The sequence below is a fragment of the Culex quinquefasciatus genome, chromosome 2 (genome assembly GCF_015732765.1).
Source record: "Culex quinquefasciatus strain JHB chromosome 2, VPISU_Cqui_1.0_pri_paternal, whole genome shotgun sequence".
NCBI classification, from domain to species: domain Eukaryota; kingdom Metazoa; phylum Arthropoda; class Insecta; order Diptera; family Culicidae; genus Culex; species Culex quinquefasciatus.
In genome coordinates, this window is record NC_051862.1 from 165,069,443 (window position 1) to 165,088,476 (window position 19,034).

Here is a 19,034-nt window from a genome sequence, read left to right on the forward strand (position 1 = left end):
GCCAGGCATTCGGTCACGGTACTGATCATTGCGCCATGGTTCCAAAATGCATGGTTTGCGGGGATTCTTCTCACGACAAGGACAATTGTCCCGTGAAAGAAGTCACCCAATTTAAATGTGCAAATTGTGGTGGAAATCACAAATCAAATTTCTGGGATTGCCCCATCAGAAAAAAGGTTTTGGATTCTCGTGCTAAGCATCAGCCGAAATCCAAACCGAAATTTTCTCAAAGTCAGGTTGTACCTGCATCTTTAAATCAAACGTTTTTGCTATCTCCCTCTAATGAGAGAGCTAGAAAAAATACTTCTACCATTGAAACAGGCAACGGTATTTCCTATGCTGCCGCTGTTTCAGGTACATCCAAAAATTTCAAATCCTCTGCAATTCTTCCTGAAATTGGCCAGGTACCTCAAATTTCATTTGAAAATTTTTCTGCTGGCAACGCTTTGGGATCTTCTGATCTCGGCGATGTTACGTTTGAAAAATGACTTTTGCAAAACTCACTGTTTGGTTTGATTCAAACAATGAGTAATGCTACATCCATGATGGAAGCAATCCAGATTGGATTAAAATTTGCGAATGATGTTGTTCTTACCCTGAAGTTTAATCATGGATCTAAGTAATTCCATCAATATTATGAATTTTAATGCTCGCTCTTTAAAAGCGAAAGAAAATGAATTTTTCAACTTTTACGAGTTCATAACGTGCATGTTGCTGTTATAACCGAAACATTTTTAAAAACTGGCACTTATTTGAAAAGTGATCCAGATTATAAAGTTATAACTAATAACCGAATGAATCGAAATGGCGGTGGAGTTGCAATAGTTATCCACCGTAGTATGACTTATAGCACGTTACGTGACTTTAAGTTAAAAGTTATTGAAAGTTTGGGCATTGAACTTGAAACTTCATTTGGGAAAATTATGATTGCAGCTGCATATTTGCCATTCCAATGCACTGGGGAAAATAAAAATTATTTCAAAGGGGATTTGAATAAACTTACTCGGCATAGATCTCGATTTTTGATCATCGGTGATTTTAATGCCAAACACCAATCTTGGAATAATTCAAAAGTAAATTCCAATGGTAAAATTCTGTTCAGAGATTGCACTTCTGGTCTTTATTCGGTTTTATACCCGAATGGGCCAACTTGCTTTTCTTCTGTTAGAAATCCATCAACAATTGATTTGGTGTTGACAAATCAAAGTCAGTATTGTGGTCCTTTAGTGACTCATGCTGATTTTGATTCTGATCATCTTCCAGTAACTTTTTCACTTTCTCATGAAGCAGTTACCAGACCCAATAGTTCTGTGTTTAATTACCACAAAGCTAATTGGGACAGGTATCAGCATCATATTGAGAATAATTTAAATCATGATTTTGTTTTAGAAACCAAAGCTGATATTGATTCAGCCTTGGAATCTTTAACTAATGCAATTTTGGATGCTAGGAATATTGCTATTCCTAAAGTCCAAGTCAAATTTGATTCTCCCATTATTGATGACGATCTTCAGCTTCTGATTCGTCTGAAAATGTTCGCCGAAGACAGTATCAACGTTCTCGTGATCCTGCACTGAAGCGAATTCAAAAGATTTGCAAAAGGTTATTGACCACAGATTCACTCTCCTGCGAAATGAAAAGTTCGCAAGAGATGTCGAACAAATTAAACCTTATTCCAAACCTTTTGAAACTTTCAAAGGTTCTTAAGAAACCTCAAAACCCATCCCTTCTTTAAAAGATGGTGATAATATTCTATTAACTAATGTGGAAAAAGCTCAAAAACTTGCTCAGCAGTTTGAGAGTGCTCATAATTTCAACTTGAATGTTTTGAGTCCTATTGAAAATCAAATTTCAATAGAATTTCAGAATATTTCATCAGATGAAGTTTTTAATACGGATCTGAATGAAATAAAAACTATTATCAAAAAATTTAAAAATATGAAAGCCCCTGGTGAGGATGGCATTTTTTACATTTTAATTAAAAAATTACCAGAAGCAACTTTAAGTAGCTTGGTCAAAATTTTCAACAAATGTTTTGATTTGGCATATTTTCCCAGTAGTTGGAAAAATGCCAAAGTAATTCCGATTTTGAAACCGGATAAAAATCCTGCTGAAGCCTCAAGCTATCGGCCCATTAGTTTGCTTTCATCTATTAGTAAATTATTCGAAAGAATAATTCTTAATAGAATGATGACGCACATTAATGAAAATTCAATTTTCGCTGATGAGCAGTTTGGATTTCGCCTTGGGCATTCAACTACTCATCAGTTGTTGAGAGTTTCAAATTTAATTCGAAGCAACAAATCTGAGGGCTATTCTACTGGCGCTGCTCTTCTAGACATAGAAAAAGCATTTGACAGTGTTTGGCATAAAGGTTTGATTGCGAAATTGAAAAGGTTTAATTTTCCGATTTATATCGTGAAAATTATTCAAAATTATTTGACGGATCGTACTCTGCAGGTATGTTATCAGAATAGCAAATCTGATCAACTACCTGTACGTGCTGGCGTCCCTCAAGGAAGCATTTTGGGTCCAATTTTATACAATATTTTTACTTCTGACTTGCCTGATTTGCCCCAGGATGTCAGAAATCACTTTTGCTGATGACACAAGCATCTCCGCCAAAGGCAGAAGCCTTCGTGTCATCACAAGAAGATTACAAAAAGCTTGGATATTTTCAATTCTTATTTGAAAGAATGGAAAATTACTCCAAATGCTGCAAAACTCAACTTATTATTTTCCCTCACAAACCAAGGGCTGATTTTCTTAAACCAAAAGTCATCACATTATAAAGATGAATGAGGTAAATTTAAAGTGGGAGGATCAAGTGAAATATCTTGGACTTGGTTTTGACAAAACCTTACTTACAAGGATCACATTGAAAGTATCCAGGTTAAATGTAACAAATATATTAAATGTTTGTATCCACTTATAAACAGGAATTCTAGACTTTGTCTCAAGAATAAACTGTTAATTTATAAACAAATTTTCAGACCTGCCATGCTTTATGCTGTGCCGATCTGGACAAGCTGTTGCTTAACCAGGAAGAAAAAACTTCAGAGGATTCAGAACAAAATTCTGAAAATGATTCTGAAACTTCCTCCTGGTTCAGCACCAGTGAACTTCATCAATTAGCCGAAGTTGACACTTTGGATGTTATGTCCAATAAGATAATTGATGCATTTCGACAAAAATCATTGCAGTCTTCAGCTGCATTGATCCGCTCTTTATATAGTTTATAAGTTAGTTTTAAGGTATCCCTTTTCCCTTTTGTACATGTAGGACCTCCTACATTTGAAATCACTGAATAGCGAAAGCTACAATATTTCATGAATAAATGAAAGTTGCTAGTATTTAAAATTGAGGTGAAAAGTCATCGTTTGTGATTGGACACTCAATAATATTTTAACTGAATGAATGTACATGGAAAAGAAATTTGAATAAATATAAATTAAAAAAAAAAAAAAAAAGCATCCGATTTTTAAAAACGACATTGTAGTCGGCCTCTACCCATAACGGCCCATCTGACCCAGTTTTCCCTTTTGTTGTCTCCGTTTTTGTTTCCAGATAAATCGCTCCCTGCGGAACGCCAACATTTCCAAAATAAACGACCTCGAAGTGTTTTCCGGCAAGTAAGTACCCGCGCGCTTCATGAAGTGCACACGTTTTACGCCTTTGTACAACAAAGTATTAGGCTCTTGACGAAGTAGATTCTAATGAAGTGTAACGGAATTTAGCTTGACATCGATAATCGTGAGCAGAGTAAATAAAATGTTATAATAAAACAGCCTTGGACTTGGACTTGGACTTGGACTTGGACTTGGACTTGGACTTGGACTTGGACTTGGACTTGGACTTGGACTTGGACTTGGACTTGGACTTGGACTTGGACTTGGACTTGGACTTGGACTTGGACTTGGACTTGGACTTGGACTTGGACTTGGACTTGGACTTGGACTTGGACTTGGACTTGGACTTGGACTTGGACTTGGACTTGGACTTGGACTTGGACTTGGACTTGGACTTGGACTTGGACTTGGACTTGGACTTGGACTTGGACTTGGACTTGGACTTGACTTGGACTTGGACTTGGACTTGACTTGGACTTGGACTTGACTTGGACTTGACTTGGACTTGGACTTGGACTTGGACTTGGACTTGGACTTGGACTTGGACTTGGACTTGGACTTGGACTTGGACTTGGACTTGGACTTGGACTTGGACTTGGACTTGACTTGGACTTGGACTTGACTTGGACTTGGACTTGGACTTGGACTTGGACTTGGACTTGGACTTGGACTTGGACTTGGACTTGGACTTGGACTTGGACTTGGACTTGGACTTGGACTTGGACTTGGACTTGGACTTGGACTTGGACTTGGACTTGGACTTGGACTTGGACTTGGACTTGGACTTGGACTTGGACTTGGACTTGGACTTGGACTTGGACTTGGACTTGGACTTGGACTTGGACTTGGACTTGGACTTGGACTTGGACTTGGACTTGGACTTGGACATGGACTTGGACTTGGACTTGGACTTGGACTTGGACTTGGACTTGGACTTGGACTTGGACTTGGACTTGGACTTGGACTTGGACTTGGACTTGGACTTGACTTAATTTTAATTTGATTTGACTTAAAATTAAACTAAGTTGTTTGACAAATCTTTAAAAACAGGTAACAAAAAAGAAAATTCCAACAAATCTTTCTCAACACTCTCACCCAACATTCCCCAACTGTCATGTAAAGTTTTCCCGGAAAAAGTGAAAATCCTCCACGTGTGAAAATGCTCACCAACCTTCAAATTGTTCTTTTTCTTTTCGCTTCTTTTCCCTCAAAACCTCCAACAACAACAAAACCCCAAAAACACACGTGGCAGGGCCAACAACGAGGTAACGTTTCAGTTTTTCGGCGCAAAAATTGATTCCGGCCGCATCCGGGAAACGATGGAACGGCTGGTGGAGCAGCAGCAGCAGCGAGGAAGTGGCGGCCGGGGCAGTGCCAGCGGAAACGTAAGCTTTGCCCCGCTCAAGCCCAACTTCCGCCAGGACGCAGGGTTGATGCTGCAGGTGAGTGAAAATTAAAGGGGAAAACGGAAGGGGGAAAAGTTTTTCTTCAGAGGATCACAGCGGGGTGGTTTTGGGGAGGTTTGGATTCCGGCGTTGGATTTTTTGGGACTTGTTTGGGTTTGTTTGAGCTGACTTTGTGGGAAATTGAAATTTTAAAGCGATCATCAACTCAAAGTTCAAAGCGAATGTTGTGGTAGCAAGAGTGCTGCAGCAATGATGTGGTTAAGCTTCAGGATTTGGAAAATGTTGGTGTGGAATAATAGCAATTTAGTATTCATTATTGACTCATGGTAAATTCCTCAAATTTTCCTTCCAGACTTTTTTTATAGGACTACTGTTTGCTGAACCTCTTGAAGTTTAGATTTTTTGAAATATAAGTTTTTCTTAGTGTTATCTAAATAGCACTCGTTTCAATATCAACAGCTTTTCAAAAATATGTCTTGCAAGCGTTTTTCTAATCTAATCAAACCCTAGCGCAGCCAATCTTTCGAAGAGATCCTGGAGAGTGCCTATATATACCTATAGGTTAGATTACGCCTAACACTCTTCTTTCACTCTGTCATTTATCATCATTTGTAGTGCCCCATTGCAATAGAATTAGAGCGTCCAATTTCCCGGGGATTCAAAATTCCCGAGAAACGGGAAATTTCAATCAATTTCCCGGGAAATTTTAAATTTATCAAAGTTATTCTGATCCCGCTTCTGATTAACACTTGTAGCCCCAACGGGGTCAAAAAAGTTCGACAAAATTGTACAGAATAGTTACTTAAATGGTTTAAATGAGTGTGAGGATTAATAAATAGTTACTGCTTGTAAAAAATCATACAACTTTAAGAAAATATACAATTCTAATTTTATATGCTGCCTCTGAAATCGTAGCAAGGTAAAAAAAACTATCGTTCGTATTTTTGTTGCGAAGTATTATTTTTTAAATCAAGGTGTTTGGGAATTGAGTAAGATCCACGCCCACAACCAAAAAAAATGCTTATTAATTTGTTTCTGTGTCGAGAGAATATGCTAATAAATAACAATGACAGATAAAATTGAAATAAAAAATAATAAAGCAAAAAATATGTTTTCCACGGCAAATAACTTTTTCCAGAATTTTTTTTACTGGTTTCAGATTATGAATAAAGAGATTATCATTGAATTAAGCTCAACAATCTAACTTCTCGTGCTTTTTCAACACAAACTCTATTTCATGAAATCACAACCCAAAGTTTTCAAATATTTGTAGCTAGTTTTTTTTAATATGTTTGTATTTTTTGGACACCTTAATATGATACGAAGTTGTTTTTTATTAATGGTTTTACGGTAAAGTTTTTGTAACATAGTGTTCAGGCTAATAAATGACTAAGCTTAAAAAAATCAAAGTGCAAAAAGTAGTATAAATTAAACAATAGATGTTTTTCATACCAAACTCTCTCACGCCCTCGCCCTTACAGACTGTAATTTTTCGAATACGTTAGAACAAATTCTTCTTGCACAACCCTCTTTGAAAAAATATTAATTCAATTTTCATCCAATCTGGTCACGCTAAAAAAAACGTTTAAAAATATTTCAATTTCGATCTTGACCACAATTTATAACAATTTTTTTGTTAAAAAAATATCAAAAATATAACAGTATATTTTCAATCCATAATGGCGATATTTTTGTTGCCCAACAAATAAGCAACAACAATTCCCAGGTGTGAACGCTTCAAAAATAAATGTTATCTGAATCAAACTATGACATGCAATTTACAGTCAAGCCGATTAGTTCAGAACAGTCAATTGAAATTATTTTTTTTTTATCAAAAAAGGTTCTCTTATCAATTTTTCTTGTACATGTTCAAAATATTGGTGCCAAAAAGTTATGAAATTGTATACTTCCGCTTGAGTTTCAGGAATTTCCCGGGAAATTTACAAATTTCCCGGGAAACGGAATATAGGAAAAGAAAATCAACAATTTGTTCGAAAATTTTCTAAGTGTCCATAACCCAATTTGTTATTATTTTTAATTTTGCTCAATATGACCAGAACTATGAAAAAGTTTTCAACATTCATACATTTTGGTTTTTGAGCGACTTGGATATTAGGCCTGGTCTCTGCTAAATTTTTATTTTTATCAAATTTTTAACAAAATTTGTAATTTGTGATTTAATACAATATACAATATCAAAATCAGTTATTTACTATTCCAAAAAACATGTATCATCAATACCAAATAAAGTTATCGCGAACATTTTTTTTCTCTGTTATCGAATTTTATTGGAATAGTTTTTGATAAAAGAACGAGTTATTTTTTGTACACATATCTATTATTTTTTTGTTAGGCTCAAACTTTTTGAGGGTCTTCCCTATGACCAAAGAAGCTACTTTGTATCATTGGTTCACCCATACAAGTCTAAATACAATTTTGACAGCTGTCCATGCAAAAATAAGCAGTAAATATTCGAAAATCTGTAACTTTTGGATGATTTTTCTGATCAATTTAATGTCTTCGGCAAAGTTATAAGTATTGTTGAGGCACGGTGCTCAAAATACCGTTATTATGAAAAAAAAATATGCATTTCGAGATGTTGGGGTCTATCGATTCCTTACACCATAGCGCACCTCTGTGCAAAAAATAAAAACATTCGCTGATGTAGTTTTCGAGATACACCCCTGTTTAGATGTTGCATACAATTTTCAATAAGAAAACAAAACAATCTTTACAATTTTAGCATTTCAAAGAATATGAAATTTGAGATATTGATGGTTTTTGCTTCATATGACTGTCAAGTATCTCTGGATCATGTTTCAGAAGGTTTGCTGATGTAGTTCTCGAGATAGAGCCATTTTAAAATGTTATTTCCGACTTTTTCTAAATCTAAAAAAAAACAATACAATTTCAGCACTTTAAAAAACATGCATTTCGAGATAATGATGAATTCTGCATCATATGACTGTCAAGTATCTCTGGGCCATGTTTCAAAAAATAATAATGAAAAAAAAAACAATTTGCCAATTTTTTAATTACTTTATATTCACAAAATGGTCAATTTCTCAAAATACTTATCGTTTGATTTTTGGGATATGTTTTAGGGGACAAAAACCCTAACCTTTTGAGCCATAGAGAGGAATGGTAAAAAGTTCTGCCACGGAAATATTTTTTTTAATATAATAGCGGGTTTTGATTTTTTTTAATTTTATGCGAGCGAGTTGTGGCGCTATAACCACGGCAAATAGTGTCCAGGGCATTTGTGGAAATACAGTGTCCCATCCTCGAGGGTCCCGGAGCATCAAAACTTCTTAGCTGGTGGCTCCCAACGATTTATTGCTCCTACAAACAGGAACGTGAGCGGGGGATCCCCACGTTTCTTCCTCCCCTGTAGATTCAGAAATGTGTTGTTGTTTGAACATTCGTGCTCAAACTCAATACAATTCAAAGAATCATCTTTGCGGTAAACTTTACGCAGTTGGCCTGGCCGCTTTAACGTTTGTGATGTTTCAAAGCAATTTATTGCATTGGGCACTGCAATTGTTAATAATGACAAGAGGATGCTAGGCGTTAATCAACCTAAGGCATTTTCCAGGATGCCCTCGGAAGACTGGCTGCGCTAGGGTTAGATTAGATTAGATTAGATTAGATTTGATTTTTTTTAATTTTATGCAACTTTTTTTCTGTTGTTTAATGTAAAATTGAAAACAATCGAAAAGAACTTAACACATTTTTTGATATAGGGTCTCGTTTTCAAGATATAGCCACTGAAAGTTTGATTTCAGTGAAATATTTGCAGTTTTTCGACCATGAGTGACGATTTCTGGAAATATTTTTTTTGCAAAGTTCAGAAAACTAAAGCTTAAAATATTCTTAAAGTACTCTTTTAGTTATGAAGAAGGCATCAACAATTTTTTTTTTTTTTAAATGACAAGGGACAAGCTCAATAATTCCAACAAGTCCCAGGAATCTTCTGAAATGTAACAAGTACACACCGTATCCAACTATCAGTTTCTTTTCAAGAAACCCTCAAAAGTTAGCATATCATATCCAAAAAACACATTATTCAGCTCAAACACTTCCAGCATCATTTCGTGTTTCGTGAAACAGCAGCAGTCAAAAGTACACAACACTTGAAACACGTACGAGAATACTTGCTTTTGGAAGTTTAATGGGCTACACCGTTGAAGCTCGTTTTTCGAAAAAAATCTCTTCCTTGGCAACCATCATTCATCTACTTGAGACGCTTCCGGAAAGCTATGTGTATGTGCATATGGTTGCTTCCGTCAAGGGGGGGGGGGGATGTTTGTAAATGACGTTTTTAATCTATTTTTATAAACTCTTTGATTGATCAAAGCCTAATCTCATGAGGTCGTCAAGGTCTAAATTAACAACAAAAGGATTTTAAACTCTTCGTAGTTTGTGACAGACCCCTTCGAGTGGGTTTCCGAGCAAACCCAACCTCACTTTTCCTCGGTAGACTTGGAAATAAATCTGTGCGCGCTGATCCAGTGAATGGGTTTGAGGACTCTCGTTGGAGTCCTCTTTCGAAAGGTGTAACTTTGCTAGCTCTGGCAAGCACAACCAGCAGAATCGGTTCTAGTGATGATGCTTAACGGGCTTTCATGTTTACATGAATAATTACCGCTCCCTTTCCGGGAGGGGGGGGGGGGGTTGTCTCTCCATTCTTGAAGGAGATATTGAGGTATGATGGTATGATATCAATTACACAAAATACAAAAATGTAGTAAAAAAATTGTTTTGCTACGACTAAATTTATTACAAAATGAGACTGACTTTTTGATTTAAAAAAAATCCTGTTTTCACCAAAATTCTTAAGGGGAACGAATTTTCCTAGAAAATGTGAAAAACTGAACGTCGCGTCACACTTTCGACGCGCTTGACGTGATTCTGACACTTGAAGCGCGCGCAAGCTAGCTTTCAACGCTTCGTTGGTGAAAGGATTCTGTGGTGGGCTGGCGGCGACGATGACTGACGGCTTGGCATCGGAAATTAATTAATCTCGAAAGGTGTTGCGTGAATTTAACGTGCGAGAATTCGAATTGAACCGGGGTGAATTGTTGTGACACGTGTGCTTTTAATTAATGACAGCACAGTGCGAGGTGGAGTTTGATTTGCCAATGTGGGAGTGTGATTTGAATTGAAATTGGGATAATTAAGTTGCTAATAACGTTTGAACCTTGTATAATTAGTTGAATCTGTGATCATTTCTAGAGTTTTTTTTAAAGGTCCAAAAAACTATTGAGCAACTCTCTACGAAATCGGCCGATTTAGACCATTTTTATTTTTTGTATTTTTTTATTTGACTTAAACTTTGTGGGGGCCTTCCCTATGACCAAATAATCTATTTTGTGTCATTGGTTCACCCATACAAGTCTCCATACAATTTTGGCAGCTGTCCATACAAAAATGGTATGTAAATATTCAAACAACTGTAACTTTTGAGTGAATTTTCTGATCAATTTGGTGTCTTCGGCAAAGTTGTAGGTATTGTTGAGGACTTTTGAGAAAACATAGGTACACGGATAAAAAAAATTCAGATTTTTTAATCAACTTTTTTTTTACTAAAACTCAATTTCCCAAAATACGTATTTTTTGATTTTCGAGATTTTTTGATATGTTTTAGGGGACAAAAATCCGCAACTTTTGAGCCATAGAGAAACATGGTCAAAAAATCTGCCGCCGAGTTATGAATTTTTGAAAAAAACAGTGATTTTTGGAAAAAAACATCGAAGTTTCATGCAAAAACAAGTTCGACATTATTTTTTAACGCAAAATTGAATTTGCAATCGAAAAGTACTTTACAGATTTTTTGATAAAGGGCTCCGTTTTCAAGATATTGCCACCAAAAGTTTGATTTTAGCGAAATTTTTGCAGTTTTTCAATTTTTAAAAATAGTGACCATGAGTGACCATTTCTAAAAATATTTTTTTAGGAAAGTTTAGAAAATTTGCTATAAAATTGTCCAAGAGACATTGAAAATTGGACCTCGGGTTGCTGAGATAGAGCCGCTTTAAGAAAAAAAAAAACACGGAAATTGAAGTTTTCTAAGTCTCACCAAAACAACCCACCATTTTCTAATGACGATATCTCAGCAACCAATGGTTCGATTTTCAATGTTAATACATGAAACATTCGTGAAATTTTTCGATCTTTTCGAAATTTTGTTTTTTTTTTAATTTTAAAATCAAAACAAACATTTAAAAAGGGCAAAACATTGAATATTACGCCCATTAAAAATGCTAGTCTAGATTTAAAAAAATTCAAAATATTTTTTTCAAAAAGATCGGAAAATTTCACGAATGTTTCATGTATTAACATTGAAAATCGGACCATTAGTTGCTGAGATATCGTCATTAGAAAATGGTGGGTTGTTTTGGTGAGACTTAGAAAACTTCAATTTTCGTGTTTCTTTTTCTTAAAGCGGCTCTATCTCAGCAACCCGAGGTCCAATCTTCAATGTCTCTTAGACAATTTTTTAGCAAATTTTCTAAACTTTTGAAAAAAATATTTTTAGAAATGGTCACTCATGGTCACTATTTTTAAAAATTGAAAAACTGCAAAAAATTCGCTAAAATCAAACTTTTGGTGGCAATATCTTGAAAACGGAGCCCTTTATCAAAAAATCTGTAAAGTACTTTTCGATTGCAAATTCAATTTTGCGTTAAAAAATAATGTCGAACTTGTTTTTGCATGAAACTTCGATGTTTTTTTCCAAAAATCACTGTTTTTTTCAAAAATTCATAACTCGGCGGCAGATTTTTTGACCATGTTTCTCTATAGCTCAAAAGTTGCGGATTTTTGTCCCCTAAAACATATCAAAAAATTTCGAAAATCAAAAAATACGTATTTTGAGATATTGAGTTTTAGTGAAAAAAAAGTTGATTAAAAAATCTGGAAAAATTTTTTTCCGTGTGCCTATTTTTTCTCAAAAGTCCTCAACAATACCAACAACTTTGCCGAAGACACCAAATTGATCAGAAAATTCACTCAAAAGTTACAGCTGTTTGAATATTTACATACCATTTTTGTATGGACAGCTGCCAAAATTGTATGGAGACTTGTATGGGCGAACCAATGACACAAAATAGCTTGTTTGGTCATAGGGAAGGCCCCCACAAAGTTTGAGCCAAATCAAAAAATACAAATAAAATCCATTTCCGGTTTTGGTAGAGAATTGCTCTATTGTGTTTATAGGACCTATTCGAAAAGACACTCTAGATTTTAACTTCTTTTTATTTAATTTTCCATGGTTATGTATGGAAAAAGTTTAGCATTCTAAAGTTTCTATAAATTATACTATAATAAAAATTTACAGAACCAACATTAAGAAATGTCCAACAACCAAAGCTTCATAATTTTCTTAAGATGATTAGGCATCTTCATTCAAGTGAAATAAATGAAATTTTAAACAAAAAAAATCCTTGAGATCGCTATTCATCCAACATTCCATTGTTTTCCAACGGATCCACCTCATCAACCTCCCCCGGAGGGAAAACGGTGGAGAAGCTGGGTGGAGTCTTGATTATGCTCCACTAAACCGCCATTAAGCCGCAATTTTCTTTTCAATCTTCCCCACTCTTTTTTCTCTATCTCATTTTCAGTCCGTGGTCGTCAATCAGAAGGGCCCGGTCCGGGAGAACACCGAGTTCATCCTGTCGTGCGTGGCCCAGGGCTCGTCAACGATGACATTTCGCTGGTACAAGAACGGCTTCTTCGTGAACGTGACAAAGGCAACGCGGTAAGTCAAGTCAGCCCGGCTCAGAGGGGGTTGGTATAATAGAGACTCGAGTTGGACTCATAAATCTTGACTCGTCCTTCTTGTCCCTTCCGGAATCCTGTCCGTTCCACTTTACCTGTCCTGGTTCCGTCACGCCAGGACCTCACTCTTCGTGTGATTTCGCGGCGCTGATACAGCTCATGATTGTGCCTTTTTTCAGGCTCCAAGTTGGTTAATTTTCAATGAAAAGGACACGCCACATTGTGGGGCAAAATGGCAATTTTTAAATTTCAATTTCATTAATTTATCATTATTTCGCAAATTTTTGACAGGAGCATAACCGTAATGATGTAAAAGCATTGTGTGATACTTGTTGTTTTTCAAAATTGCCTTGAAACACCACTTATCACAAGAACAAGAAATACTCTGCACCAGAGGCAAAGCAGAAAATAAATAAAGCTCACCGAGCTTTTTGCTCTCCCAAAGCTCCCTTTGAAATGTAAACTTGTCACTCAAACGTGTCCTTTTCCATCATCTTCACAGAAGACCCTCCCCCCAACAAAGCAACCAACCAACCTGCTCCTGTCACCACAACAACCCGGGCTCGACCCCAACTCTGGGCCCCGGCCCAGCTCAAACTTATCACATGATAAAAGTTATTTAATCTTGTCCTTATTTACGTGTGCGATTTTTTTTTTGTTCTCTCTCCTTCTCCATTCCATCACGTGGCCACCCGACTCGACCCGAACCTCGGGGCTTCTTTTCATCTTGGCTGCTGATCCACTTTGATGACCTTTTGTCTGGGCATTATTAATTCAGGAACATGTGGACCCGGCTGTTGCCGCTGGACTCCAAGGATCACTACACGGCCCTGCTGGGCATCACCAAGGCGAGCCGGCTTGACGAGGGCATCTACACCTGCCAGGTAAGATCACGGAGCACGGCGACACAGCACTCACAGTGATACATGGTCTTGCCGTGTGATGGGGGGGTGAGGGGATGTTTTGGGAGGACCAGGGATTGTTGTTTTGGTCTGAAAGCAACCTAAATGGTAACATTTAGAGAAGAATTGCGAAAAGCCAATTAATTTTTACAAATTCACTTTTCTACGTATTTGTTAGTTTGGACAAAAAAATGTCCCATGCATTCCATGTATCAAAAGCAGCCATATTGCATCAGTAGTATTTTTATACAAGGCTTCGTACAATTTTGCGGGATAATCATACAAAATGGGAATGTTAAAATTTGAAAAATTGTAATTTGGTGTCTTCGACAAAGTTGCAGGTTATAATCGAAATAAACGTCTTTTTTTAAAACAGATAATTTTACTTTTGAAGATAATTATTTTTTCTAAAAATCATATACCGTAAAACGGGGTGACTTGGGTAGGTTTGAGATTTTTCCGCAAAATGAAGAGTACAAATTAAATAAGTACGGAATGGTATGAAATCATTCTGACAGTGGTAGAGAAGTGTTCAAAGTACTCTTAGAAGAAGTTTTCATAAAATTTTCAAAAGTTTAAAAAGTGAATTAACTTTATTTAAGTAATTGTTGAGAAATAGCATTATTTTAATATTTTAAAAGTGTCATGATTTTCTCAATGAACATAATTTCAAATCGGAAAATGGAATACATTTTTGGATTCTTTGGACAATTTCCACTAGGAGAATGATATGATGATATGATATGATATGATATGATATGATGAATGATATGATATTATGTGTTTTTGAAACATAATCCAAAAATATCTCCCATTTTATACGCATTCCCAGTAGAACAAATTTCATATAAAATGTGAAAACTTTTGTTTCTTGTTTCGATTTCAGTTAAGAGTGTAATATGATTCGAGAATTTTATAAACAAACTAATTTTAACGAATTATAGGCAAAATTTTTACTTTTTAGCAATTTTACCTAAAATTTATTTATTTTTAACAAAATTAAAAAGCTTATAAGCTTAGTTATTTATTTATAAACATTGTTTTTCTGTTTTTTTTTTTTTTCTTAAAAGCTGAATTAGACTTTTACTGACTGAGTGATGGTACATTCGACGTAAACATAAAATTTCAACACATTAAATCTGATTTTTACAAGAATAACTATGAATATCAAAGTCGGCTCCGCGAATTTTTCGAGTTTTATTTTAACAATTATAGTTTTAAAGTGATATTTAAGTTAAAAACTTGAAATTTCCGGGAAGTTCAGAATCGGATTTGAATGCTGGATAATATGAGGCTGAGCGACGGAATTTTAAATTGGTGGCGGTGGTTTAGTTGCCGACATTTGAGCGCCCTCGGCGTCTTTGGCGTTGGGTATTCGTAATCTAGAAGTACAGTGGCAGCTTTCTGGTCGGCTCATCGGTTTTCGGCTCGAATTGTTTATGGGAATTATAGTTTTTTTTTGTGCTCGGAACTCATCATAGGCCCTAGAAAAGTGGAAATTTTGATTTTGTGTTTTTATTATCGAGGTTTCCAAGATTCGTATCGTATCGCAATCGTGGAGGCAGAATTTGAGTCAGAATGAGCGTAAATGATTAGTGACATCAAATAATTCAAAATTATGTAATTGTGAAAAGAAAAGTTGTGTGCGCGGTTGAACAAAGTGGAGAAGAAAATTCATACACCATGGCCATTGCTGAATATCTGGCCCTGAATTGAGAAGGAAAAACAGCAGCGGTTTTAAATTGCCCGGACCACATTAACATCGCATAGAAGTAATATCATCGCATTGCTGGCGCAATTCATGCAAGGCAAAAAGGGATCAGCTGGAGAGAAAAGCTGATATTTGGTGAGATCAATCCAAAACAAACGAAAAAAAAATCTTGTTAAATACGCGCTTGGTCTTTGTCATTTGACGAGGATCTGGAAGTTCTGAATAACGTTTGGATCAAATTGACACAAACGTTCTTTAGGGCGGGGCTTGTCGGTTCAGCGGAGGTACCTCGCGCACGGCTAGCCTGCGTAGAAATGGGTCACCGAAGCTCGGCAGAGCTAACACCTTCCAATGCCTATGCGAGTTATTTGCACGTATAGAATATAAATCTAAAATACACGGAAAAAACTCAATTTGTAAGAAGCGACCGCGTGGTCCCGTTTGGTTGGTTGCACACACACACACACACACAATAACTATGAATATCAAAGTCACCCTGGAATTCAAAGTAAGAATTTTCAATGCATCTATTTTTTTAAACACTATTGAACAAACTTTTTATCAAAAATAGGGCATGCACCTTGTGTGGCCTACCCTAGTACATGTTTTAAAAATAGTTATCTTAAGACAAACCTTACCACTTGGAAAATATTTCAAAAATAAATTGAAATTCTATTAATGTCACCCCGGTTTGCGATATCTTGGTATTTTTGCAAAAAGGTGTCATTTTCTCTCAATATATGTAATTTTTACTCTTTTTAATTTTTTTTAATAAAGCTTATTAATGCAATGTTCCATGCTATGAATTATAAAAAAAATCTGTACATCGGTACAGTTTTCACCTTTTCAAATATTTTGCAATTTTCCTTCCTTTTACTTAAAATTTATCCCAAAGTAGTGATGTATAGGGCTAATGATTTTCACGGCAAAAAATCGAAATTTCGTGGCATGCCAATAATAAAACATTGCACGGTACTCTAAAAACTGCTCAAAATAAACGTGAAATGCGTTCTAAGCATAATTGATAATAATGTGATATTGGTTAGTTAGCAGTAGTTCATGGTTCAATATAAAACACTGTTACACAAATATTTAAAAAAGAAAGTTGAATTTAATTATTTTGGATAAGTTTGAAGAATAATCGTCAGTTAAATTTATGATTCAGCTATTATGAATTCATTATTTTTAATGTGATATGCTAAGATATCTCCGAAACGAAGCACATCCTAAACGTCATATTAATCAAAAGTAGAATCAGTAAAAAAGGTCAATTAAAGCTTTTTTCAGCACTAAGGAAATTAGAGTATTTAAAAAAAATTACGGCAGAATTTTATAAATAGCTGTCTTGTACATTTGTTGATAATTCCAGAAAATTGTAATGTATTGCAAAATGCTTCGTAATTTTAAAAACAAAAAATATTTAAATAATAAGCCATAGTTTCAGGGGGGGGTCTCGTGGCGCAGGGGTAGCGGCTTCGGCTGCCGATCCCGATGATGCTATGAGACGCGGGTTCGATTCCCGCCTTATCCACTGAGCTTCTATCGGATGGTGAAGTAAAACGTCGGTCCCGGTTTCTCCTGTCTCGTCAGAGGCGCTGGAGCAGAAATCCCACGTTAGAGGAAGGCCATGCCCCGGGGGGCGTAGTGCCAATAGTTTCGTTGCCATAGTTTCAGAATTTGCATGGAAAAAGTGTTTTAAAATGCATTTTGCGCTAGTTCAGTTCTTTTGCAATCATTAATTTTCAAAAATTGTAAAATTTGACGAAAACAAAAATTTTAGCAAAAGAAAGCTTTAGCATCGAAAATTTTCAAAAAATCAAAAAAGTTTTAAATCAACTCAAAACGCAGGGAAACGCATTTTAAATTGATTTCAGCTGATTGTACTTTAATTTCCATTGAAATTTTGAAGTCTTTTTTGAAAAAAAAAATTGTTTTGCCCTCTGGTTTTTCGGGCCACCTTAGAAAGGGGGGGAGGGATTCAAAAACTTCAAATAAAATTTGTTCCGGCCTTATTGAGTTTGTATAAAACATTTTCCCTTCCTTCAATTAAAATTTACTTCTAAAAGGCAATATTTCTTGAAAGATGTGCATTTAAAAATAATGAAAGTTTTACAACTTTATTTTTTCTTTGTTTTTGCTACATTTATTTAAAAAATCAAATTTATTTGTAAAAAAGTTTTCAATATTTTTTCATTTTTTAGGTTTAATTTTGAATAAAAGAAGGGAAAATTGCATAATGCATATTTAACATGACTGCAAACAACAAAAAATGAACAGATTTGAAAAGAAATGTTTATAGAATGCACATTTGAGAGATTTTCCCTTCTTTATGTTGAATTTGAAAAGAAGTTAGTATTAAAAATAACTCAATTATAAAATATTTGAAGATGAGCAAAATGAATATCCCTTCTCTAGATTGAATTTGAAAAAAGAAGGGGAAGTATGCATGAAAAAGCTATTCTGTCAAATATTTAAAAAGGCCACAGTGTGAATCTTATGAGAGATTTTCTCTTATTCAAGTTTAATTTAGTATAATAGAAAAAAAGGCAAAATTTCGTTAAAAAAAATTGTTTAGCAGGGAATAATGTAAAGCTATCAACAGATAAAAGAATCTTTAAAAAAAATAAAAAATGCATTTAACCTTTAATGTGAATGATTCAAAAAAAGGAGAAATATATAAATACAAATAGATTTTCTTATGCTCAATTTCAATCATTGCAAAAAGATGATACAAGCCATCATTCTTAATGCTGTTCACCCAAGTGATTCATTGCAATCACAATTTCATTAAACAACACGCGAATTTACGCCACATTTATTGCGCGGCTCGCGAAAAATACCGCAAATTGTCGAGTGCCAAGCCAAACATAATTTTCGGGCCCACTTGCTTGGTGGGGCCAACTTTTCAACCACCCGTCATAAAATATTATCCAATTAGGGCGTAAATGCTTAATTAAATTCAAGCCACCAACCCATGCCAAAATAAAAAAATGAAGAAAAACTGGTATTGCCCGCTGGTGTTGGCTCTACTTTTCCACAAAATCTACTTTTCGTCAGCCCCTTGGCGTCACGGGCGTTGTGCCGTCCAACCCACTCAAGCAATCAACATAATAATGAGACGGATTAATCCACCTTAACTTAACTCGATTGCTTCAATTTTATATCTTTTTAATTGTCGATTTTGAACAACAAAACTTTTTCGAGTGCATAAACTCATTTGAAAATAAGTTTTTACAAAAAGGACTAAAATTCAACAATCAAGAAAAACAGAACCGAATCTACATGCAAAAAATAAGCTCAACGTTAAGAGGTCTCACAATTCACAAACAACCGAGAAACTGAGATGGAGATGAAAATTAAAACTATTTTTATAATTTTCTTCATTATCACATCACTCACTCGAGAACACGTCACGTAGAATAAAGCAACCGTGCAGCTTGTTGATGGCGAGGCAACTAACAAGATTGTTATGGGTGAGCTGCGATGAGTTTTGAACATTTTTATTTCATTTCTCATTTCTTATATTTAGCTTCTCACTTCACATTTTTTATTTCACGTTTTTCATTTGTCGTTTTTCATTACACTTAACGTTTTTCTTATCTTT

The 19,034-nt window shown here is 35.3% G+C and overlaps 1 protein-coding gene across 3 annotated transcripts in view; it reads left to right on the plus strand.

Annotated features, from left to right (window-relative positions):
- Nucleotides 1-19,034, plus strand: part of LOC6038075 — a 554,342-nt gene that overhangs the window by 375,389 nt on the left and 159,919 nt on the right. For all 3 annotated transcript variants that reach the window (XM_038257659.1, XM_038257658.1, XM_038257657.1), the window contains 4 exons: nt 3,568-3,632; nt 4,882-5,071; nt 12,661-12,797; nt 13,596-13,701. In XM_038257659.1, coding sequence (XP_038113587.1) covers nt 3,568-3,632; nt 4,882-5,071; nt 12,661-12,797; nt 13,596-13,701 — 498 coding nt within the window. The remainder of the gene's footprint in view (nt 1-3,567; nt 3,633-4,881; nt 5,072-12,660; nt 12,798-13,595; nt 13,702-19,034) is intronic.